General features: G+C 39.3%; 1 protein-coding gene across 1 annotated transcript; it reads left to right on the top strand.

The window, feature by feature from the left end:
* The first annotated feature begins 565 nt into the window (after positions 1-565).
* On the top strand, positions 566-24,849 carry LOC131684131 (zinc finger protein 410). The gene is made up of 4 exons (XM_058966709.1): positions 566-1,225; positions 12,556-13,547; positions 13,612-13,708; positions 13,767-24,849. The coding sequence occupies exons 1-4, from the start codon at positions 943-945 to the stop codon at positions 13,949-13,951; spliced, it is 1,557 nt and encodes a 518-aa protein (XP_058822692.1). The 5' UTR covers positions 566-942; the 3' UTR covers positions 13,952-24,849.
* Positions 24,850-26,420: the final 1,571 nt, after the last annotated feature.

A 26,420-nucleotide genomic window follows, 5' to 3' on the forward strand; every position in this document is an offset into this window, starting at 1 on the left:
CTTTTATTTTTATTAACTTTTTTCATTTGATTTATTTTAGTCAATTTTTTCCGAATATTTGTGCCGTTTATTAACTGGCGCACGACCTCTTAAGTCACGGTCTTGGATAGCCGAATACACTAATTCTCAATTCGACCAAGGTAACGCCGATAACTTTTGCCTTAATCTTCATTATCGCCCATCGCTCTTATCTTTAGGACGAAACGAACCAACTCAGTCCGAATGGACGAAAAAGTGAATAAGTAACAGAACATTCAAATCCAATATCCCTTGTTCACACCTTAACGAAAGGACATTTGTTTGGAAAACTTGACGAACCCCAAGCAATGGTTGATATAAAACACAAAAGGAAAACTCAGCGTCGCATCAGACAAAACACGCTCACCAACCCAACCCCGTCCGTCCTATAGTACCGTGCGTGCGAAGCGTCTGCTGATGGATACAAACACTCCCTACCATCGTGCAAAATGTAAGGGCAGCAAGGCAAACATCGTCCTGCACAGGCAGTGGTTTGCACCCACACTCATGTAGCACGGGCAGCAGTAGCAGTAGTAAGCATTTTCCACTCGCCCAGTTTGGTGCAATTTTCGAAAAGCTTTTTCACCCTTCTCTCTGTTCTCTGTCTGTCTGGCTGTCCGAGGATGGTGTGGAAAATGTCAGTCAAAATTTAAGTTTTTCTCTTCCATCGGTAGCGAAATTTGGTCGTGTGTTTAATTTCGGAATTATCCCTTAACCGTTTCCCGGTGTTTTCCTGTGTGACTAAGAAGTGAGATACCTTGTGCATAAAGAAAGTCTGATGCCATGCATTAGCAAGGACGAAAGTCAGCAGTGTCGTGGTCAATCATTTCAGTGTTTCTTATTTCCTCGTGTGTCCTGTTGAATCATCTTACAAAACTAAGGCGGTGGCGTTGGTGAATATCTCGTAACTCAGTGGCAGTGAGAATGAATTTCTCCGCGTTTGGTGGTCCATTTTCCGGAATCCACCAGTTTGCGGCAAAGTTTGGCAGTAATGATGGAGCCTTCACCAGCACGAATACTGCGGCTGGAAATGGCGCCGGACCAGGTGGCATTGTGGGTGGTGGAGGTGGTGTCGGTGGCGTTCCAGGAGGAGGAGGAGGAGGTGGCGGAGCGACTGGTGCTCCGGGAAGCGCCTCTATTGGCCAACAGGATCTGAACCGATACCATGGATCGAATGGAAATCATTTCAATCAGAATTCTACCTCAAGTAAGTTTACGAAGGATTCTTCGAAACGGTAATCGCATTGTTAGGAAGAACAAAAGGTCAATGGTGTGATTACATTGCATATTTTTGGGGTATTTCTGCCCCTGCATCGCACTTACACTCGGTCGTGTCTAGCTGCTGCATTAGCCTCGATGTGTGGGTGGTGGGTTGGGGATGAATTACTTCGAGTGAGGGGTGATTCACGAACTACTGTTTTATGTTCGGGTAATTTATTTATATGTTGAAATTGAAAAGAAATGTTTTCACCATCGTTATTGTATATGAGGAATTAGAGCAGTGGTGATATTTTTTTAAAATTAACGATGGGATCGGAATTTTAGAAACCATACTGATGTGCAGAAAGTGCTTAGATCTTCCTGTAGGTAGAACATTCAGTAGGTGATGGTCTGTGTACTAGCAAATTGATAGTTACATGAAAATTAGTGTGTAAAATCAATGTAATGTAAGTTGTAAGAAACCACAGCATGTTTGTTTATCTGCAATTCTATCTACGGGTAAAATAACTGCATTGACTATCGAACACTGGCGGCTTCAAGGATGGACACGGCCATTCTCAATCGGTCAAAATGCTTATTTTGTTAGAAGAGATCAACAAGGTGTTAGGTTTATATTTACAGCACTTACATAAAGCAAGTTAAAACAATTTTCTCATTTTAAACTAAATTTGATTCTTTTGAATTTTGGCAACCAACATGCATACAGAACCTTATTTGATTCCGCCGTAGATTCGTTGCATGTAGAACATTTATGGAGATTGTGCAACAACCTTCCTGATAGAAAGAATCCTTCCTTTTCAGGACGCGATGAACAGAAACATGGTTTTAAAGACCAACTCCATGCCTCAGTAACATCAAACTAGGGAAATTTCACAACAATGATTATGTAAGGAAGATCTACTCTGTTCATCAATATGTCCGTACTCGAACAGGCTCATTAATCTTAACTCAATACTCGGTTTAGTTCTGAATATGGGTCATTCCATGCGAAGTGATCAAGGCACGTGTAATCGACCTCCACGGATTTGAACAAAATTTAGAGAAATTGTTCATCTAAGGCCAATATATAAAAACCCAAATTTTTGTGACAATTGAACCACCCCTCGGGTCATGGGAGCACCCCCCGCTTTGGAAAATTGCCAAAACCCTTGATTTTCTTTTGATCATATCTCCGGTTCTATTTACTCTTGAATCAAACTACAAGATGGCTTTTGAAGAAAATTGATCAAGGAGTCTATAAAAAATATTATTTTTTGCCGACAGTGTTGCCAACTATGCAATTTTTTCAGTTGTTAAAAGTTATATGGGAAATTGCGGTTTTTTCTCTTCAAAACGGTGTATCTCAGGATGCGCTCATATTATATTGGGATGATAAGTGTTTTTTATGTAAAAATGTCTGAGGAACGCGATTTTCAAAATTAAAATATACGTATTGAGAGAAAAATTAACTTTTAAAATTTAACTGAAAAAATTGCATAGTTGGCAACACTGTCGGCAAAAAATAATATTTTTTATAGACTCCTTGAATAATTTTCTATAAAAGCCATCTTGTGGTTTGATTCTAGAGTAAATAGAACCGGAGATATGATCAAAAGAAAATTAAGGTTTTGGCAATTTTCCAAAACGGGGGGTGCTCCCATGACCCGAGGGGTGGTTCAATTGACACAAAAATTTGGGTTTTTATACATTGGCTCTAGATGAACCATTCCTCCAAATTTTGTTCAAATCCGTGAAGGTCGATTTCAAGTTTGCATCTTTTTTTGATCACTTCGCGTGGAATGACCCATATTCCATTGTAATATTTGAATAGTAAGTTTTCTATCATGAGAAGTTTTCCTGAAACTGCAATCCCAACGAACAATTTTGTTGGATTAATCAGTCATTGTTCAGCTTATCCTCTTGTATCAAAGGCTTGTTCAGAGTACGGTGTTTGTTGGGTTGTTTTTAGAGAAGGTCGGGTTTCAATTATTTCGTACCCGACCCGAACCCGAGAGCTTGAAAATTGGAAAACCTGAACCCGATCCGAGTCCGAAATTTTGAAATTTAAGAACCCGAACCCGAGCCGAGCCCGAATATTTTAAAATTGCGAACTCGTCTCGAATCTGAGAATGATTTTTTTTATAATTTGAGAAACTGGTTTTGTTAATACGGAGAATCAACAAAAGATCCGGAAAAATTTTAAATTTTTGGCATCCGAGCTGGATCCAGGGCTCGTCCAAAAGAATTATAGAATCACTCGAACCTGAAGTAGCACCACACGCGTCCAGTTATATCCGCCTATGACAAAACGAATTACTTGCGATAGGAATTGGTATTTATATTTCCTATTATTGAACGTTGAATTTCTAATGTTCTGGGAAACCTATATATCGTCGATATCTTAACCGGAAGGTAGGATAAATCGGCGACTAACGCATGGCGAAACAAGAGGCATAATGATGATAATTTTAAACAACCCCGCCCGTCGTACTTAACCATAATTTCTAATTTTTTTTATCGAAGAACATTCCTACAAGAGTAGTTTTGTATAACTTATTACATGCATTAAATTAAGCTATGTCAATTGGCAATTCGTATTCGACAGTTTACACGACGTCACCCGCGTTACCTTTGTACGGTCAAACTTGTGTCCAAGGGTTTCAACCAAGATTCTTTGACGCGTGCGTTCTTGACTTCTCATCTTTAGCTAGTACGGTATGCGCGCCAGTGGAAATGCTTCGATATCCGCTCAGGGCTTGTACAGAACACAATATTTGTACAATCAATTCTTCAAAATCCTGGAAATTATTGTATTTTCATGAAGGAATCCGGATGACGCAACGGCCCAGCCCGGGGACAATCTGACAGAAAGTGCTTTTTATCTAAAGATTTATTTGAAACGGCTCAATGCGTTAGCGCAACTGAGCCATGGCCCTTTTAATTTTTTTACAATAAGTAAAAAATAAAAAAAATGCTATGAATGTCGGTCTGCCAGATCTTGTTGACGCAGTTTGCTACTGCATATTGAGATCCTTTTCGTTGGCGGTGAAGCCGCTTGGGGGTCATTCAGTCTGCTTTCTCTCGCGTTATCGTCAGTACTGCATCATCAGTACTGCTTTCTTGCTGTTATCGTTCTTACGGGTCGCTGTTGTAAATCCGTCTTCATGGGTATTTGCTTCTTTATTGGCGATGCTAGTTGTTGGTTTGGGAGTGGTTGTCGTGGTCGTTGTACCTGCATTATTGATTATTTGGATCGTTGTTTGTGGTCTATCTGAAAGTGTCGGTGGCTGCTTGTTAGAGTTGGCTGTAGTAGATGAGGTTTGACTAGTTGCTTCAGCGCATGTTTCTTTGTAGTGGGCAGTATGGGTATAGAATTGGCATGTTGGAATCTACCCGGGATATGTGATTAGCGTTGTTTGCTTATAGGTCACACCTTCCTTCGGTGATTTGCATACGATAGTCATGTAAGAAGGTATTGGTTTAGTCACTCGCATGCTCACAATACGAACGCCGTTGGGAATGTCAGTGAAAAAATTTCTCCAGGTGTCATTCGTAATAGATTCTACTTCTCCATATTGCGACATGATTCGTTTGATGTAATCGTCCCTATAGCGCGGGGCCAAATCATGGATACGCACGTCCAGCATGTCGTTTTCCATATTCACGGGGATCTTGATTCTGGTGTTATTAAATTAGACCTCGTTTGTTAAAATTTGACCATGTTGTTCTTTGCAATGAAGTTCTCAGCCTGTGCTAAACGTGATCAAAACAACGTGGTACAGCTGAATGTACGTAACTTCAGCAAGATTAAGCTCCATTTTAACCTTAACTAACTGTTCCACTTCCTGAACTGTGGGTCTAACACGAGTTTTATTAAATTCGATCGAAATCGTGTTATCCCGTAGCACGGGCACTCCGCAGCCGGGGGCAACGATACAATTTGTTTGTGCACTGATATAGAACAAAAGCTGGCTTGATTCACTGATGCCTATAGACTTCTACAGCGTAATGATTTTTTGCTTCTGCTTTGTGCGAGGTCAGAAGATAGACTGACAGAAAGAGCTTGTTTCATATATGTATTACTGGTTTGATAGTGGCAGTAGTATACCATTACCATATACGTGCCTTCGTTGATAGATTGTCTCCACTTCCCGTAGATTTCTACTCGCTTGAACCAATATTTTCCGATAAATTTACTTTGACTAGATTTATTGATGATTTATTGATTGATATTGATGATTGTCATAAAAAATAAATCGCATAGAGGGGGTGGGTGTAGCGTAGTTGGTAAATCGATTGCCTTATACGCAGCCCACCTGGGTTCGAGTCCCGACCCCGCACATAGGGTGAGAAATTTTTCATAACAGATTTTTCTAACCCGAAGAGGCGAATGACCTTAAAGTTAGACCCTCTATAATCGAAATAAAAAAAAATCGCATAGAGATTTTAGACGCGAAACACTTATTGTTGAATACTCTTCTATGAGCACTCGTTAAAAAAAATAATTCGGAGAGTTTGTGAATCTGAAGAGAAGAAATTTTATTCATGAATAAAAAATACAATATTTGAGCATTGACGAATTATAGCGATTAGGTGGTAAAATTTAGTACGGTTATATGTGTGACCCATTCTTATCACGAAATAAAGTTAAATACTAAAAAGGAGACTGGGTGTTGTGTATAGACGTAAATAGCGTCAAGAAATGGTTGGGTGTGATCTGTTCAAAACCTGAGCCTGACCCGAATTCAAAAAATTCAAATTAAAAAAACCCGAACCCGAAAAAAGTTTAAATTGTAAAAAACCCGGACCCAACCCGAGCCCGAGAAATTCAAATTTGAAAACCCGGAACCGAACCGAACCACAGTGGCCGCAATGGTACCAAAACGTGCGTTTAATTAATGGTGCTCTAGGAGTTGATTTTAGCGATTTGGTGTGTTAGAAACTCTTTTTCAGAATGGAAGCCCCCTTCTTTTGATGTATACTGAATTGTGATTAATCCACCTAAAAGTGAGATAGAAAATTTATTTCCACTAACTTTTAAGATAGAGGCACGATGTCAATGACAAAGTTATAGTAAATTTTACTGCGAGAAAACTTGTTGAACATGCGAACTCTCCAAAATGTAATGGTGTTGAGATAAAGCACATTGTTTGTGGGAGGCACCCAAAAAACCATTTTTTTATTATAACTTTTTTCTGAGATTTTTGCAATTCTTCAAATGTTCTATGAAGTTGTTGAAATTAAGAAATTGCAGATATTTGTCGAAGACGTCAACATTTTTTATTTCAAAACTTAAGAGTTATTAAATAAAGTGGGTTAAAAATATCGCTATTTTGAATGACAATTACTAAGAGATGTGGAAATATGTGGAAGACATTTCGATTCTATGAGAAAAACAGTGAAAAGTCCTATAAGCAAAAATACTACTCACAACGGGCATCCACCGGCCTGTATATAAAAAATACTTGCCGGCAATGCATGTTTTTCATTTTGTAACAAAATAATTACGACATTTTAAGCATAACTTTTTATAGCAATTGTTTCTATGTGTTATTCTATTCTACGAATATTCTAAAAAATCTTTGGAAATGTCAAAGTACACATATGAATCCAAAACTCTCAGCTCTGTAGTCTCCAACTTACGAATTATTCCTAAACTAGCACAACAACAAAAGTGATCAACTAAAAAATGCGCAAAATTTTTTGGCAGTCTTTACAAGAATAAAAACCATTACAAACAGTATTAGGGTTACCGCGCCCTAATTCATCTTAGCTCCTCTATTCATCCCACCCATTGGAACTCATTAGTTAGAGAAGTATTTGCTATCTCTATTCAACGCATTAGCTCAAAAAGTCTAACTGTACTGTTTCTTAGGAACGAAGGAAAGATAGTGATACTTACTTAAGCGCAATCCAGTCACTCTATGTCGAGTTATCAACGAAATATTGTGACATCCCGACTAATGAGATGGATAAGGGCTCGTCTACCCTATATGCCGTTTTCATGAAACGATTACGTGGCCGGAATTGTCAATAATTCTTTTGCAAGCACGCATTGAATGATTAAATATTTGAAATTAACCCTCAAAAAGGCAAGCGAAAATTGTGACTTCATAAAGCATCGCTTTAAGGACCCAATGAAACCAAGAGCCGTCGTTTTACCAGTGAGAGAATCGAAAGCCCGAAAACGCTCGGTCATTTGTATTTCGAATTACAAATTCATTGAAACTAGGGAACTGTAACTAGCCGAGTCTCTGAGACCCCTTGCCTTTCTGAGGGTTAAAATTTGACAGAGATGTAATATATAGGTGAAAATATTTTTCTAAAGATTTTCTGGCATGTCGGATCCTAAGTAGCAACTCTGACTACACAGTCATTTCGTGAAAATGATATCTAATACTCTTTGCTATGGTTCATACTCATGAAAATACAGTAAACCTTTTAGACGTCTCTGGTGTTCACTTTCCAAATCCTGTTAATTTATGAATAGTTTCAGATAACAGAAACTCAAAGTTCACGATTTATATGTGTATTTATTACTCTCAATGATTTTTTAGAATATTCGACACATAGAAAAAAAATCGCTAAAAAATTTATGCTCAAAAAGTCGTACTTATTTTGTTACAAAATGCAAAACATACATTGCCGGAAAGTATTTTTTGTATGCAGGCCGGTGGATGCCCGTTGTGAGTAGTATTTTTTCTTATAGTACTTGTCACTGTCTTTCTCATAGAATCGAAATGTCTTCCACATATTTCCACATCTCTTAGTAATTGCCATTCAAAATGGCGGTATTTTAAAGCGACTTTATTTAATAACTCTTAAGTTTTGAAATAAAAAATGTTGACGTCTTCGACAAATATCTGCAATTTCTTAATTTCAACAACTTCATAGAACATTTGAAGAATTGCAAAAATCTCAGAAAAAAGTTATTATAAAAAAATGGTTTTTTGGGTGCCTCCCACAAACAACGTGCTTTATCTCAACACCATTAAATTTTGGAGAGTTCGCATGTTCAACAAGTTTTCTCGCAGTAAAATTTACTATAACTTTGTCATTGACATCGTGCCTCTATCTTAAAAGTTAGTGGAAATAAATTTTCTATCTCACTTTTAGGTGGATTAATCACAATTCAGTATACATCAAAAGAAGGGGGCTTCCATTCTGAAAAAGAGTTTCTAACACACCAAATCGCTAAAATCAACTCCTAGAGCACCATTAATTAAACGCACGTTTTGGTACCATTGCGACCACTGTGTGAACCAGAGAAGTTTAAATTTACAGAACCCGAACCCGATCATCTTGTCTTCACTAAGCTCATTATGGTCACAATTTTTTATTATTTCAAAATACGAGGATTATGAAAGAAGAACAAAATTTGGGACATGTCGCATTCGTCCACTAATGATCATTTCAAACGACTTTCATTTACTTTGATGATCCATTTGAACCAGACTTCTCCGTCTTTATTAGTGTACGTTCACATCATCATTATAACTGCTGAATAAACAAATGGTTGGATGTTCTTATTTACTGTTTACTTATGCGTATTACGGTTGTGTATTCGTTTTATTGGCATCTGCTGGTGGTGCTGACGTTTGGTTTGGAGGTACTATTGACAGTCGTTGATAAATGGGCACTGTTTGGCTAACGCTGTTGAAAACTATGTATTGATTTTAATTGTACTAGCTCCAGTGCGGGGGTTTCTGTGGTGTGCCAGATGTTTGTAGTACGAATACGTGGTGATCAAACCTTATGATGCATGTGTAGATTGATCTGAGCAACAAAAGGAAACGTGCTCCCCGTATAAATAAATACCATTCCAGATAACTTCGCAACCATTTCCTAACTATTTTTACCATTTTTTTTGTTAACCATTTTTTGTTAACGACCTATTGAGTCAATTTGTCAACAGTTGTTACGACATTTAATTAGCAAGGGGCTGGAAGGTGAAGTATATTTTTCGATATTAAGAACCATAGTACTGCGACGTCGCAAATGCTTAGTGTGGAAGTTTAGCGTGACTTAACTTTTTGTCGGTTCCGACAGCATGAAGTAACAAGTTACTTAACGCTTGTCGGGACATGCCATTGAATCAAACGTTGAAAAACCATTTTCAATATAGTGCGTTGTTCAACTACAGATTAACCATTGCCTGAAATAATATCGAATATAACCATTATTGTTTTTGCACACTCGACCATACAAACAACGGGTTGTTAAGAACAGTCACCATACCAAAATATGCTTTTTTCATATTATACATACATTTTGACAACATACCATACAAGAACCATACAGTTTATAGTAACATGCATATTTTAGATCTAGCGATGCATAAAATATTAGGTAGAGAAAAAAGTCTCTTCCCGTTCACATTTCAGTTCTATCGATTATTGATGAAGTTTTATTTCATTGCACTGGATCTTCTGTAGAAAGCTTCGTTGACTCTATGTGGACTGACGCTTTATCCGATTGAGCTATCGCCGTAATATTGTAAGATGACCATTTTTGATCATGTTAATCTACTGGTTTTTTGGGGCAGGGTAAACAAATATACGAATGAGGTAACTTTAGCCTCTGGTACAAAAGTAAAATGTAGTATACAAATCTTCAATATAGGATACACGGAAGATATTGGACATTGTTACTAAAATGAGTATGGTAGTTCAATAGTTGAATTATAATGATGGAATATATCAATGATGGAATTCCCAATGTGGTGAGTATTATATGAGTAGTGTGGAAATGGTTTCGAAGCTTTCTGGAATGGTATTTATTTATACGGGTAATCTATTGTTGAACGAACCATATTGAAAACGGTTTCGAGACGTTTACTGCAATGGTTGGTATATGGTACAAATTTATGCGGGTTGAGTTCATGGTATCAGATAGGAAGGAATTCCTTGGGATTGCCGCATCTTTATCGCTCGAATACCGTTGAGAACATCTGGGAAATATTTTAAGTCTCAATAGAAACGGATATCACTCCACTGTATTGCATTTGTCATCGAATACTGTAGAGAGAAAATAGAGAGTTGTGAACAAGTAACGACCACAGTGATCTTACAAATGCAGTAATTTCCACTAGCCAAATAAAGTTAAGGGATTATATACCTTTTTATTTAAAAAAAATCGATTTTTTTTAATTACTTTATTTGAAAGTACAACTCCTTGGGAATATTTTCCCAAATTTTTACAGAGTTACGAGAAATAGATCGAAACTTATAGCGCTTGCAAGCGCGCTTCTTCTACCAAGAGCAGTAGTAACTTGAAATTTTAAACTCGATTATCTCGAAATGTCTTTTTTTGCAAAAATTGCTTTTTCGTGATCACGATTGCCAAAAAACACTGAACCGATTTTCTTCAGTTTTTTTTTTCAAGTGATGAAAATCAAGTTTTTTGTTTGTGTAAGGTATTTCCCGTGTAAAAAATAGCTTCTTTATTGTTTCCAAATAGCTATCACACCTAGGGAAGTAATAAACATAAAGAAGACAGAGTCCAGAGTCTAAAACACTAAAAGCACCAAATATCTAACAGCGAAAATCAAAGCTCTAGCGCCGACGACATGGACACAAACACGAGCGAAGGAGAAGGCGAACGGAAGAGACGAAACGACCAGTAAGCGGTATATGGTAAAGTTGACCATTGTACACCACCGAAAAGGAAATTTAACATAAAGAGTGGAAAGTAGGCTCCCAGGATAGTCGGCAGATATAATATTCGATAATTTATTTCTTATTATCTATTTCGAATTGTAAAGTGAATTGTATCTTTTAAATGAATACTATTGCCTGAAAAGGTTTTCGAGATTGTTGGATATGCAGATGACATCGTTCTATTGTGAGGGGAAAACATCAATCTGTACTAAGCGATGGAATTAAATTAGCCCTGAACTTTATCATGGCATGTTGTTTCAAAGAGGGACTCAACGTGAACCCTGTGAAAATGGTCATTGTACCGTTTTTCAATAGGAAAAAAACTGAAGTTGGCTCCCTCAACGCTCAGTGGAACTACAATCAACTACGCAGAACAAGCGAAATACCTAGGTGTTATCCTAGACAAAAAAAAACTGAATTGGAACTCGCACCTGACATACGCCGTTAATAAAGCAACAACAGCACTGGGGGCGTGCAGTAAACTCTTCGGTAAAACTTAGAGTCTCAAACCGAGGTTGACTTTCTGGACCTACACGACCATCGCCAGACCACGATTAACTTATTCCACCATTGTGTAGTGGCCCAAAGTTAAGCAAAAGTCCGCCCAAGCTAAACTAACTAAAGGTTAGAGGCTAGCCTGCCTGTATTGGTATTAAGGTCGTCGAAATGTGAGTAGAATCTTGTTTGGGAGTGCATAACATCTTAACAACAAGTGGCAACTCGGAATAAAGTAATGATATTCTGAGTACCTGGTCACCAAGGAATCGATGGTAACGAAGTGGCCGACGAATTAGATATAAATTCAAATAACTGCTCATATTCGAAAGAAGGTATCAATCCTTATGTTTGTGACCAACTGCTGTTTGTGTCGATGCCGCGAACGAATGTTGTTCCAAAGACGACGGGGCCGATGGTTTGGTCTTTTGCTCTCAATCGATAGCAACCGAGAAATCACTGCAGACCATGATGATGATGATGATAATGATGATAAAGATGATGATGTGCTCAATACCCAGACTCTGTGACCGGACATTGCGAGATCCTTTTGCGTGAATTGTAACACAAGTAATAAATGGTCTTATAAGCATAGGGTTACCTTCCGTTGTATTTGATTTTAAATTATGTTTGAGTGAATGCGGTATTCGTGTTAATGACATTCGTGCAAGCAGTCTATTCGGGTTAATGAGAAACGGGTAAATGGTTTTCGGGTGAACGTCATTCGGGTAATTGACTTTCGGACGAATGACATTAGGGTGAATGTTATAGAATCCTATAATTATTGGACACAAATTCGATGCCGAATGATAAATACATGATATATACACACGTATTTATATTTATGCAAAATGACTATTATGCCAAATAAAAATTATGCCAAATAAACTTTTACCAAACGTACATATGCCGAACGTGTTCATTCATCCGATATAACAAAAATCCCTTCATGTAGTGAAAAGATGATGCAAATCCGTATTACCAGCTAAGTTGATTTGCGTAGTTTCTGAAACGTTCCCTTTTTACGCGATCAACCTGGGTTCGATTACTACTCCCGTACAAAGGGTTTGAGATTTTTGAAACATGAAAAAAGGGCCAGATGAGCCCCTCTAAAATTAAAACGAGAAAAAAAACAGCGTCACATATTTAAATGACATTCATTTTTTTTCTCCAATTCCTTCAGTGGTCAACACCATGTCCTACGGCCAAAACATCTCTATCCCGTACAGCCAGCCTCAGACCGATCATGGATTTATCAACAGTATGCAAACCGATCAGAATAAACTGAAGAACAGTATCAAGATCGATCGTGACGAGATGATAAACCAGCAAATTCTACAGAATGTGAATCAATCCTGGCAAACGTTGGCCAATCCTACCAACACGGTTGACTATTCGTCACATCTGCTGTCAGCCACACTGCCAATCTCGATACAACACTTTCTCAAGTATTCCGAATCTATCAAAAAAGAATCAAATGGCGTTGGCTCTGGTCTGACTTCCCCGGGGCCACTGAGTGGGCTGATAGGAGTCGAGACGAATGCGTTTAACGTGCAAAAAGACTTACTCAATTTTAAGAACGGTTCGAACTTGAATTTAGCACTAGGAAATGTGGCCGTTAGTGCCGCAGCTGCAAGCTTAGGACTGAATCATCAGCATTTGACCCATCACATCAGCAGTCATCAGGACACCAGCCATAACTATGGAAACATCAATCAGCTTCCAATTGTATCTACCAATACAACTAATGGCCAAACACAGCCTATCAGCCAACAAAACGCTATCAACGGTACGATAAATGGAGGCACGGTTCCAACAACTACGACCGCCAGCACGAATGGTACCACTGGAGCTACTACTACCGGCGGAACGACCACAACCGGAAAATCCAAACGCCAAAAGAAGGAAAAGAAACGTAAACCACCGAAGGAGAAGAAACCCCGCCCGAAACCGGGACAGATTCGGGAAACAAAGGCACTGGACGGATCGCCGCTGTTTTGCTGTCCGGAGTGCCAGATGGCATACCCGGAACGTGGGCTGATCGAGCAGCACGTCATTTCGCACGCCGTCGAACGTCGCTTCGTATGCGACATTTGCCATGCGGCTCTGAAGCGCAAAGATCATCTGACTCGGCACAAATTGTCGCACATCCCCGATCGGCCGCATATTTGTAGTGTTAGTTGAAAAACGGTCCATTTAAATTTGTATACATTTCATTCATAATTTATTCGTATTTCAGATATGTTTAAAGTCGTTCAAGCGTAAGGAGCAGCTCACTCTTCACATCGTGATTCACACTGGCGAGAAGAAACATGTTTGCATTGAGTGTGGAAAAGGTAATAGTTCTTTTACGATTTTAGACAGCTTGAATCGCTTTTATTTATCATTCCACAGGTTTCTATCGGAAAGACCATCTGCGCAAGCACACACGTTCACACATCGCCCGTCGGGTCAAGTCGGAGATGTCGGCTCAAACCGGTTCCGGATCGAACAACTCCACCAACGCCAACAGCAATTCAGCCCTGGCTTCCTCACTGATGGCTACCAACATGCAGGGTGCTCCGGTGACAGCTTCCTGAGCCTCGTACAAGGACTTTTGGTAAGGTGGATGTTCTAATCTTTCTCCAGTAGAAAGTTGCTCACGTAGGTGGTAATGAGAGTGGAATTGGATGAAGATATGATCAAAGGTTGATGGTAAGTATTTATGTTGTTATCATCCTCTGATACGCAATAGACCATAGTCAAGCAATACCAGATTGCATCTATCTAGATTTATTTCAAGTAGAAACTGTTGAAACTTACACCTTAAAGAGCAGGCATGTTGAAAAAAACCCTACCGTCGAGTCGTTATGATTCTCAATTCTGCATTCATTACACTTACTGAGAGAATGTCGGAACTACCTTATCAATAGTCCCTATCCTGAGTTGCCTGTTGAATTACGGCTCAACCTACGAATTGAACCATCAGCAGGCATCTCGATCGATTTTGAAACAGAACCTGAGTTAAACGAAATATCGAACATTGTGTTAATATCTAAGGGCAAAAGGACAAATGTTTTGGTCCAAAACCGAGTATACGTGCAATCTGACCTGATCTGAACCTTTCTCCACCGGTAACTGATGGGTAGCGATAACGGGAAACCCTGACCGTACTATCAACCGCTCTTGAATTCGCTTTAATATGATGACGATCTTCAAAGCACACTATCTCCGCCTCCTGATAATAGCAATAAAGTTCGAATCATTGTCCACGCAATCGAATAAGAAATAAAGCTACATTCTTCAGGACTCTCCGGCACGGATGAGGACCGGAATGTTGCTACGACAGACTAAAGAATATACGAAATCAATAATATAAATGACAGATAATATTTTTACTACCGAATGTTGCACAAACAGCTGCAAATATACGACGATATACAATTGGAGAAGGTGTAATGTTTTATTTTTCGAGCGAAAACAGCTGATGTGGTAGATGATATCCTTAAGAATATATATATTTTGTACGGAGTATTAAATATCCAGTAAAAGAGATGTTTAAGCTAACAAATACTATATATAAAACAGAAGTATTATGATGACTAAATTATATGCATTAAAGTTTTAACAAAAAGTGTAATACATTAGGAGGAGCGGATGAGAATTTGCACTGAAAGCAAGTTGTTAAGTGATTGGAACAGAGTTTTGGTAAAGGATTTGAACAGAACAAAAATAGAACGGGAATTGTCGAGCCGCCGTTAGATGTAGGAGGGAAAATATCTGCGAAACAAACTGAAATAGGCTACCTTGCATTAAAACAAAACAAAAACTATGTCTACCTATAGAAAAAAAGAATGATTCTCCTAATAAACTTAAACTAGACCGACAAACATTATCGCATGCAGCAAAGAAAGTATATAAGAATTCAAAGTACAAACTAATAAAAGAGAAGAAAATAATAACTGTTGAAACAATAGTCAAAACAAATACAAAAACCAGAACGTTACTCCAAAAGTTGCAGAAATTAAACAAATAACAACAAAAACAAACTTACCAAAGCGATGTTCAAATGATTACTACAACAAACAAAAACGTATGAATTTTCAGCGATACAATATAGTATAGAAAGCTATCACCTATTTCTTATAACCGAGAAGAATTGATATTAGCACCAGAGAAGTGAACTAGACGAGAGGTAAAATGCTATTTTATTATTTTCAAGCAAACAAGAGTTGACATCAGAACAGAATTACCTGGTAACACTCAAACCGAATCATGATATAAACAAAAACAATAACACTGTAAAAACAATCCTGATTGAAGCTGTTAGTAAAATGACAACAAAAACCCGTAACGCAAACTCCGCAAATGTGAGTTCAACTGTTGTGCAATAGCCAATATATGTGATTTTAATTAAAAAGACCCCAGACAAAACACAGATTAGTTTCAAGTCCATCTTCTATTGCATGCGAGGCGACTAACTGGGACGGTTCGGTTGTTATTTTTGCTTGTGTAATTAGTCGCGCCATTGCTGTCGGGATACTGTGTTATGTTATTCACGCCATTGACAAATTTTTATATATTTTTTTTTCATTTGTTATTCCGTAATAGTATAGGGGGTACTGGGCCAATTCGGACCTAGTAAGGGTTAAAAGCAAAAGAAATGAAACATGTCAATTGATTTGCAAATAATTATTTTTTCTTGAAAGTCTGATTAATTACGCACATTTTTTCTAAAGCGACTTTTTCCGATCATTTACCATTTTGTGTATAAACTGCTCTGCCTAAAAATACCTCAAAGAATTACTTCAACCCTGGTCTAATTCGGATGACCCATTTCTTATCGTTTTTTTTTGCAATAGAAGTGAATTCCTAGTTTGCTCTGAGTTTTTCCTTTTTGTTATTTACTTCATTTCGAATTGTTAAATGAAAAGTTCTCTTTGTTATGTAAAACTTTATAGTAAATATACAAAGGAAGTAGGAGCTGGTCCAAATCACCTAAAAGGGGTTATGAGCTATAACAGCAAGATCTTTCGACCTATTTGTGAAATGTTTTCCTAAAAGCTTCAAACGGTTTTTCGCCATCTCACGTCAGATAGAAGGGGAGCTAGGGGCGAGTTGGCAGTTGGCGGAATTCTCTTTTCTCCGTTTCTATTAAGCTTATAACGCTGCCTCTTGTTGTGTACCTCAAGTAATGTGAAGCACGTTATCCAATGGACCATTGTTGCAACACATTTTGTTCTGTAGAAGTTCCCTCTCCTAGGTTGATGGGTTTGGCGGTATTGTAAACATCATCAAGCATATTGCGTGCATCAGTGCTAGAAAACCTCTGTCAGACAATTGCTTTAAGATAGTTATTGCATTACGCCTCGAGAGTGATGCATCGAAGAAACCGAGAAAGCTTATGGGCCTTTTTATGTTTTGTGTATTTTCATACTCTGCACCAGCCCTAACTAATGATCAATCATTAGCCTGTGCGCGCTGGCTTGGCCGATTGGCGGATCGACGTGGATTGACTTTAGCTGTGTGCCTTGTTTGCAGATATTATTGTATTAGACTGCACAGTGTTGGTGGACAAGGCTCACGGTGGGGCTCATTGAGTGACGAATTCAGCATCGTGCGCAAGCTAATTAAAGAAATGTATAAATAGAAGCCCAATAGTGGTCATTTTGTAATAGTTGTAGTTTTTAGTACTAGTGAACAATTTGTATGTGCTAGTCGTATGTCTATCTGTGCATGTGTTCGTCTGAGTATTTGCAACAGCTGGGTCAGGGAATGGATGCATAACTGCCATATATGATAGAATAGTGGATAATCCTTCCATTATTCAGTTTGTGTATTCGATTCTATTCACTCGGGAAGATCAGATTGAATAAATTAATGTACAGTTAATTTACTGACGCACGTGAATCATCCATTCCCGGTCGGCATAGCTTGATGAAATTCTTACGGAATACAATTGCCGTTAATGGCAAATAAACATCACTTGCTGGCATTTATACGAGCTAAAGTAGTTTACATGTTACATGTGTTCTTTACTTCTATTTCATTAGTCTGTTTTGTTGTACTTCTATTAGTTGGCTTTTCCTCTACCTATGTATACCAAAAATAATATCGATCAATTTATAGGGGAGAGTTTATCCCCACTACTTATAATTAATCTCGTTGCATATTTTTCCTTTATTCGGCACTTTTATACAATATCCTAAATTAGATTCATGCTAACACTCACTAACACAATTAATTCCATATTTTCTCATATACACTCACAATCTCTCTCATCCCAAACGTACAAACGCTCGTGCCCTTCGCGATAACACACACCTGGTTACAAACGCGAACATGTAATTGCAATGATCTACACATATTTGCGCCCGCTTCACACTTAATTTGAATTACCTGGTACAGTAAAATTTTACTGGGGTTTGAACAGCAAACCGTTCGGTAATCAATTCAGTAAAACAATTCGATTACCGAACTCTCCGCAATCCGTTCCATCCAAACGTCAAAAAATACTGGTCAGTCAGCAGTTTCCTCTGAATATGGCGACCAGATGATTTGCTGTACCTGTTATGAAATTTTTTGACGAGGTTCGGTAATGTTGGTATAATTTTGCCGAACAATCTGACGAAATTTTACTGGATAATGTTTATGTACCGAAAACAATAAAAGTGCTGATAAATTCAGTGGAAAATATTGCGGGTTTCAGCAAATTATTCCAAAAATTACTGAAAATCGCTAAAAAATCAAAACTTTTCGCAATTTTTCAAACAATTTGCAGACTGCTCCGTAAAAATATCACTTTACTGTGCAAGTCGTCGAAAAAAAATTACTGAACAACTTTTGGCTGGCTTAGTGTGTATCTCGCTAACATTAAAGTACCCTTGTAATTCATCCAAGAGTCGCCCTGTGTCTCCTAAAAATATATCGATGTGAAATTTTTATAGGAAATTTATCAAGGAAACAAAGTCTCGAAGTCCGCAAAACGCTTTGACGATTGTGGAAAAAGTTATTAAGCAAAAATCGACTGAAGATTGACGAAAATTTCAATTTTCATAGCACTACTGCTGCTGACGGTCGAATTACATACAGCATTTTTAACTTTCTCTAACTGTGTACAAAAGAAGCCTCAATTTGTCCCTCAAAACTCTTGGAAAGTGACTAAACAGTTCAGATCATTGATTTACACTGTTTAGTATCGAAGGCGGAGGGACGAACTTGGACCAAAAACCGATTTCCAAACGACCGTAATTAACCGCGAGTACCTTTTTCGAATTTCAATTTCGGAGATAAACAAAAACGCGACCGAACGTTACTGTACCAATTCATTTTATTATGTTTTTTCAAAGAAAAATGTTCACATCAATTCATTGTCTTCCGGCAAATGACATTGTATGAGGAAAACATAGACAGGTTGTACGCCACGGGGTGGACGCACCGATGATCACCAACATCCATCCCGCCTTGGGGCAACGGCTCAATCAGGAAGTGAACAAGGCTGCTGGACCGAGCGCTGTTATTCCGATTTACCTCTACGAGTGACGTTGCGTACTAGTCCTTGTTTATCCGGATGAACCTAAGCTGATGGTGGGCTACTATCGTTCTTCACTAGTACCAATTACCCAGACTTCAAGTTAACCTGCTTCATTTTCCACTTTCCTTTTGGGTGCAACGTGGCAATGTACTTATCACGCCTACGTTTCCAAAACTCCTCCGTATACCGTTGTACTCTTTGTCATCGATCGAGCTGATTCATCTTGAGATGAGTGTCTAGGTCTAGTTCAGGCAATAGATTTAACGGTTGTCCAACTAAAAAATGTCCCGGTGTAAGCGCTTCGAGGCTATCGGGGCATGAAGAGATAGAACAGAGGGGTCTCGAATTGAGACAAGCCTCCACTTGACACAATACCGTCGACAACGGAGGTTTTAACTACCGCTTCCCATATGCCACCTTGGTGTGGACTTGAGGGACAGGAATGAATCGCCAACAAATTCCGAAATTTATGAAGAAATACTCCTTTTGCTTGACGTGTTTGGTAAAAACGTCATAGATTTCCTGCAGCTATTGATCGGGACCTACCAGATTCGTGCCGTTATCGGACCACACTTCGCTACAATATCCACGGCTTGCGATCATCCTCTTGAGGGCTCTTAAAAACGTATCAGTGGTTAGATCTCCTGCAACTTCCAAATGGATAGCCTTACTTCAAAGGCAAACAAAAACAACAATATATCCTTTCATACACCGTGCTCCTCGAGTGTTCCCAGTCAGCGTAGCAAGCAGAAAGTTAGCAAAAGTTGAGCAAAGCGAAATTGATTCTGACAGCGTTTCTGCCAGTGTTTTGTGCGATTTGTGTGAGAATTCTGGCAAAGAATTCGCTCAAATGCAACAACCGTTTCTGACACAAGCGGTTGAACTAACCGACGCTGCTCTTTTTTAGCCAGAATCCAACGAGGAATGTACGGTCAAGATTTCTGTGCCACATCTTTGTCAGATGTTTTGCTCGATTCGTGCTAAATTCTACCAGGTAGAAATTGCCAGGATCTTTTGCACGATTTATTTCCGAGTTATGCCAGGGTTTTGCTCGGTTTCGACATGCCACTCACTGTCACTCGAGCCGCTGCCAAACTTCCCATCGACTGTTTTGCTGTCAGCGCCTTGCGACGACAACACATCATACACCCCATTGAATTACCTGTTTAATAATCCTTTGACAACCTTGAACCCAATAACGCTGGTTGTTTGTTGCTGTCATTAAAGTTGACCCGGCGTGGCAATTGTTGACATGAATCTCCTCCAGCAGTAGTTTTGTTAAGCGACGATTTTTCGATGAAATTATCGGGTGTTTGACGTCGAATGTATACAATTAGTGTTGCAACCGGGCACCGACCCGGAGCGTGCCGGTACTATCCAGGAACGGATACAGTCTTGAGATGCTAAACTTGCAGGGAACATTATCCCCATGAGCTTGCGCCTTAATTTCACCTTCGTAGAATTCTTGCTGCGCCAGCCGGACGAACTGCATTCGAGCCTGATTTAGCTCCGACGGTAAAATTGAACCGGAGATCTTGTTGTTGTCCATATTGTAAACGAATCTCCTAACGCGAGCGAGCTGCTAACATGCAGCGTTGAGTTCGGATCGTTGCTCCAGGATTTGCTTCTCGATTATGTTCCTTGTTATTGGAAAACTACCGGTAATGTTTAAAGAATGATACCACTTACGCACCTCCAGTGTTCCTTCATCGTGTGTATTATCTGGTACGTCTTGGCTCCATGTCAGGGATTCTTCAGATAGCCAAGCAGGCCGTTTCCATCAGAGCAGTTAACTGCTAAGCTCTAGCGGGGATATGTCTCGAGGAGCACAATCCGCCGAATTTTCCCTCGATGTGACGTGTGTCCAGTGCCTTCTAGGCAGTATGTCTAGGATCGAAGATGTTCTATTTGCTATGTGAGTGTTCCATTTCCAGTGAGCGGATAACCATTGCAAAACAATCGTAGAATCTGTCCAAGCATACTGTTCGATCTGGAATCTCTCTAACGGTTCTGCAACCTTTCTGATGAGTTTCGCCAACAGTTCAGCTGCATTGAGCTCTAGACGTGGTATGGAGATTTTTCGCACGTTCGTTTTCGCTGCTAGTGTGGTGACATGGACTTCGCCGTTGCTGTCAGTTGACCTAAGGTATACCACAACTTCGAATGCCTTCTCAGAAGTGTCTGAAAAACCATGCAGCTGAACGCGGCCGTTGTATTTGGGTGCCCATCTGGATATCTTAATTTGCTTAAGCTGATGTAGGTTTTTCTTCAACTCGCTCCACGCCTCTCCGATGGTGGGGGGCCGCATTATGCCAGTTAAGATCGTAGAGCCAACATTTCTGGTAGAGAATTTTGACTCGTATAATCATTGGTGCAAACCATCCGAAAGGATCAAATAGTTACGCTGAATCCGACAAGAGTTGGTGTTTCGGTTGACATGGTTACCTTGAACGTGAACACATCTTCCCTTGGAACCCAATGCGTTCCAAGTTCCTTCACGGCGTTCCGTTTATCAGGAAATTGGATCAATATCGAGTTGTTGGTTGTGTCTGACAATGACTCCAGCACTTCGCCAGAGTTCGAGCTCCATTTGCGAAGCGTAAACCCAGCTTCACCGAGAATTTCATTTATCTGCCCAATAAGCTTTTTTGCCTCATCCATCGAATCTGTACCTGATGTTAAGTCGTCGACGTATGGTGTATCTACTGCTTCTGGATATTTTGTCTCGAAAGTCTCAGCCGCCTTGTGCAGTGCAGCCATCACTAGGAACCCGGAGTTCTTAAGTCCGTAGGTAAAAGTAAGAAGACGAAAATGTTGATCCGATGAATCTCGCTATACGATACGCATGTAAGCGGTGTCGTCATGATGTACCAATATCTGACGATACATCTTCTCGATGTCCGCTATGAATACAATCGGAAAGGTTCTGAATCGCAGTAGCACTTCGAACAGATCTGCGTTGATGTTCGGGGTGTCCAATATTATATCGTTGAGTGATGCTCCGGTCGTGGTTGCAGACGAGCCGTCAAACACCTCCTGGATTTTGGTAGTGGTGCTGTCTTCTTTGGCGACGCCGTGGTGCGGCAAGTAATACGACTTTGACCAATCCAAGGAGCTTTTATTCTCAGGTGATACGATCCTTGAAATCGCCGATCAGCCATGTTGGTGCTGGAAACAACAGCTAACAACATTGTTTACTACATCTCCATGCGTGTTTGCTTGGATTTTAGTATGTAAACAAAGTTATTCGCTGTCACTCTTCTTCCCGCAGCTTGCTGCACGCTTACCTCACTCCTCGCCTAGTTACTGCCAAAGACAAATCACCTTAGAACTCTAAGCACCTTGGACCAATCCACGTCAATCTCCGCTGGTGGTACAATCATCATGCGACCTAGTTCCTGGTACTCCCGCATGAACGATATATAGCGTTGCTTGAAATCATTGTTACTGTCGAATCTGCGTTCGATCCATCTCAATCACCTGGTAGCGGCAACTAGAGAATTTCCAAGTTTCAGCTTCGAATCATCCATTGGTAAACGAACGATGAAGCGACCTTCGTGCGAGCGTGTTAAGGTGGAGTTAAATAGTTCCATCATCCTATGATCATCCTTGGTGTGTTGCTTGGGACCGTGTAACTCCTGATCTTCCCAAACTAAGCACAGAGTCCGATAGATATCAACCTACTGCTGCAAACTGATGACCGAATGATAGGTATTTGAGCACATTCTTGTTTCGAGATTTTTCCTGTCACCATACATCCGAACACGGAACGCTGTGCCATAGGCTTTCGTTGTGATCCTTAACCTGTCCTATTTGCAGCATCAACAGGAACATGTCGGCTCCAAGAATAATGTCTGTTGGGGCAGGTTTATTGAACAGCGGATTCCAAATATGGCATGTTAGATACGCTGAAACGCTGACACGGTAGAGTTGCCGTCAGCTTCCCCAATATGTAGGCTTGAGCAATGAGCTTTGTTGTATTTTCGAAACGTGATGAGATCACCAGTGTAACCTTGCCGGCGGTTTTGCTGACGACTTCTGCGCTGACACCAGTGAAGCGTTGCTGCGTCTCCATCCAAGACGCCTGACGCACGCTTGTGTAATGAGCGATACTTGTGAACCACACTCCACGAGAATTCCTACATCGTGCAGTTTTCCATTGCTCCCTTCCATTCGTCCCGGGTTCGCTGATGCTACTGCTGGTACTACACCGGTATCCCGGCTTTTTAACATCATGTGTGCACAATAAGGTGTGACGACGTTGCTTGCAATCCGTAGAGCGACAAACAGACTTAGACTGGCATCTCTTCGCTGTGTGGGAAGAGCGCAAACAATTGAAGCACAGGTTTGATGTTTGTGCTAACTCTCTGCGGACCGCTACATCCATTTCCTTGAACCGGTCACAGTGAAAGATTGGATGATCCTTCGAACATTTAGCGCACGTTGGTGATGAGGATTACACCTTTTCACCACCGTGTGCTTTCGGGTATTCCTTTTTTACGACGTCTCCTTGGCTTGTCCGCTCCTTGAAGGCTGTGCACATCTCGAGTGCATCGCAGTGCTTCTGCAGGAACTCCAAGAAGTCTGTGAACGTTGGGCTATCGACATCAAATCTAGAGCTGTTTTTCATTACATCATATCTAACAGAAACGTCAAACGGAGAAAATCGCATGTGAAAATTCCCTTGTAACTTTTAAATTTATTTAAAAATTAAAGCACATAGAAGGCTATTAATTCAACCATTAATTCTGCATTTACTCATTGCAGGATCGTATAAGCATATTACATGGTTTTACCGAGGACAATATAGAGATAATTGATAATAATTATTTTATTACATTTTGCCGATCGTTTTTGCTATTATGCTCTTACATATGTTGTCTTGGCAACACCGTTTGTAGATGGCACATTTTACTATGACGTTTTGACAGGCGGGCTTGTAGATGTGATGTGTTTCCAATGCTGTATTGCAATCGAGAGTTTAGATATGAGGTTTGGTATTTGAAAAAGATGCTAACTACGGTCGACTTGGCAAAACATCACAATGCAAAACATCACATCTACAAAATGTTAGCAAAACTTTGGTACACAGTATGTGACATTTTGACTTAAGATTAAATTAACACGTAAAGAGTTATTATCTATTATTTGTAGATGATAAAGAGTCAATTCTTAGCTTGTATTTGGCGTAATAAACTCAGTTTGTTTACATTTGTTAGATATGACGTTTTGAATAAACGGTATAGAAATATCTTCTGTACCCATAAAGACCGACTTTCTTTGTTTATTTTCTTTAGCAATTAGTGGATGAGCCACGGATCTCTCGATTCGAATTCGTTTCCAAGAGCCTTGAGCTGTCGTATCCCATCATCTGAGGTGGCCACTAGCTTTTTTAATCTGTGTGTAGTTAACGTTGATGGTTGATCGATGAACTCTCAAACCAGAGTAACACACAGTATACTTCTTCTTATTATAATACGCTTCCAATGTCTCTCAGGCTTGTTTGTAATTGGCGTCACTGATGGGAAACGAACTGACCATTTTCTTCGCCTCGCCATCCAAGTACGAGAACAGATACTGCATTTTAAGCGAGTCATTTAGATCCGTCCTGCTGTGGATCGTGCTAACGAACAAATCCTTGAATGAGTGCCAATTCTTCCGTTCTCCCTTGAACATCGGGATGTTGAGCTGAGGAAGCTTCACGTTCAGTGGGTTGTTATGATTGGACACATGCCCGGCAGCCGAAGCTGTTGTGGGATGAATTTGATGCATTATCAAGGCTTGCTGTGTTTCTACAAGATTCGCTTTATCTGGAAGTAAACTTAATCAAATTTTATTTCATTTTCTTATTAAAGACAAAAATATAAAGAAAATGTGGTCGTTTCCAATACCGTTGTTTGTATGCCCTTTCATACAACGTATATTATTTTGCAAGATCTACCTAAATCAATGCGGTAACACATATTCAATAGTTCACACACTTATTAAGAGGTTATATATGTCCAGGTCGGTCAAAAAACGAAGAAAAAATTCTTTTATTCTAAAATATAGGTTTTTAAGAATGTTTTCCCAAATTATTATAAAGATCCAAGCAGTAGAAGTAAACCTCTAGCGTTTTTCATGTTGCTCCCATACGAAGGCCTATGTATATACAATCATGTTTTTTTTTTTTTCCAAAAACGTCTTTGCGGCGACTACGATTGCCGAAAAAAAATTTCAACCGATCTAATTTTTTTTTTGGATTGATTGTAATTTAACTAACGTGTCCTTAAACGATTCCATTTTTTCGGCAAAATTTTCATATCAATTTTATTAATTTTTTCAATATTTTTTATCCGATGAAAACTTTGGAACTTATCCAAAGTTTAACTGGCAGCAAGTTGGTGTGGAACACGAACCATTGAAATTCAAAGTTAGGTCTTTTGCCCTTATGTGCATATTGGTTAATCCATTTTTTCTTTTGGGAAAAAGGTAGTATTATTTTATTATTGACCTGTTAGGTTCAAATAATAGATAACTCTATTGGCGTATCCCCCACCCTAAATATTGCGACTTGAATAACAAAAATAAATAAAAAGTATCGAAAACATCACGAGCAGACTACCCCACAAGCCCTCAAGTTTGGCGTATGATGAGTGAAACAACCGAACCTACCAACGCTGTCCTGATGGTTATTCTATTTTCATTTATAAGTTGACCTAGGTAATTGATTGACTTCGGAAAAGGCACAAAAACATACCTGACAGAAGATACGAAACTTAGTAGGGCAAACGAAACGAATCAAGATAGGTATTACACAAAGAAAGCAGGACACAAAAGAGAGTATTACTTCGAGGGTGAATTACGCGTACAATACAACATATATTTTTATAAAAGTATTATTTATGGCATTTAAAACTGGACTCCATAAAAGTGCGATTTTTCTTATAAAAGTGCGCTTTTACATTGAATCGTTTTCATGTATGAGGCGCACTTATTCCTCGTTGGATAAAACATAAGTGCGTAATAGACACCAAGACAATTCAATGGAGAAGCGCAGTTTTATAAGCGTTTCCGCACTTTTAGTCGCACTTATTATGTGCGCAATGCGCTATATCTACTTTATCTCGTATATTTTGTAAGTATATTATAGCATTACGAGGGGAAAGCAATTATGTGTGGGTGTAATGAGAGAAGAGAATGTAAAGTGTTGCATATACATAGGCGCAGAGAAGTGACGATTTGTTTGGGCGACGGCGCAACGCATTAATTAATTTACACTAATTTAGCTTGTCTTGGAAGTCATTTTTTTAAATATGCAAAAGTGTGAAAACAAAAAAAAATATCAACTCTAATGGGTTATAAAAAGTTTTAAACCGAATGAAATGTGAGCGGTGTAATCCGTTCGTTCGAAGCGCAAAATCCTATACGCTACAACAAAAAAAACGCATTCTGTGTTACGATAAAGAAAACTTAGGGTCTAGGTGACTAATCACTAGCAACAATAAGGGGAAAACACGCGCAAAAGACGTTTATATTGCAATCTTCGAAATGGA

Source organism: Topomyia yanbarensis, chromosome 2 (genome assembly GCF_030247195.1).
Source record: "Topomyia yanbarensis strain Yona2022 chromosome 2, ASM3024719v1, whole genome shotgun sequence".
Lineage (NCBI taxonomy): Eukaryota > Metazoa > Arthropoda > Insecta > Diptera > Culicidae > Topomyia > Topomyia yanbarensis.

Excerpts from the sequence above, each read along its gene's own strand:
- LOC131684131 (XM_058966709.1), top strand. The coding sequence starts at position 943 with ATGAATTTCTCCGCGTTTGGTGGTCCATTTTCCGGAATCCACCAGTTT. Across the intron at positions 1,226-12,555 it reads CAATCAGAATTCTACCTCAA|TGGTCAACACCATGTCCTAC; the intron begins GTAAGTTTACGA and ends CAATTCCTTCAG. Across the intron at positions 13,709-13,766 it reads TTGCATTGAGTGTGGAAAAG|GTTTCTATCGGAAAGACCAT; the intron begins GTAATAGTTCTT and ends ATCATTCCACAG.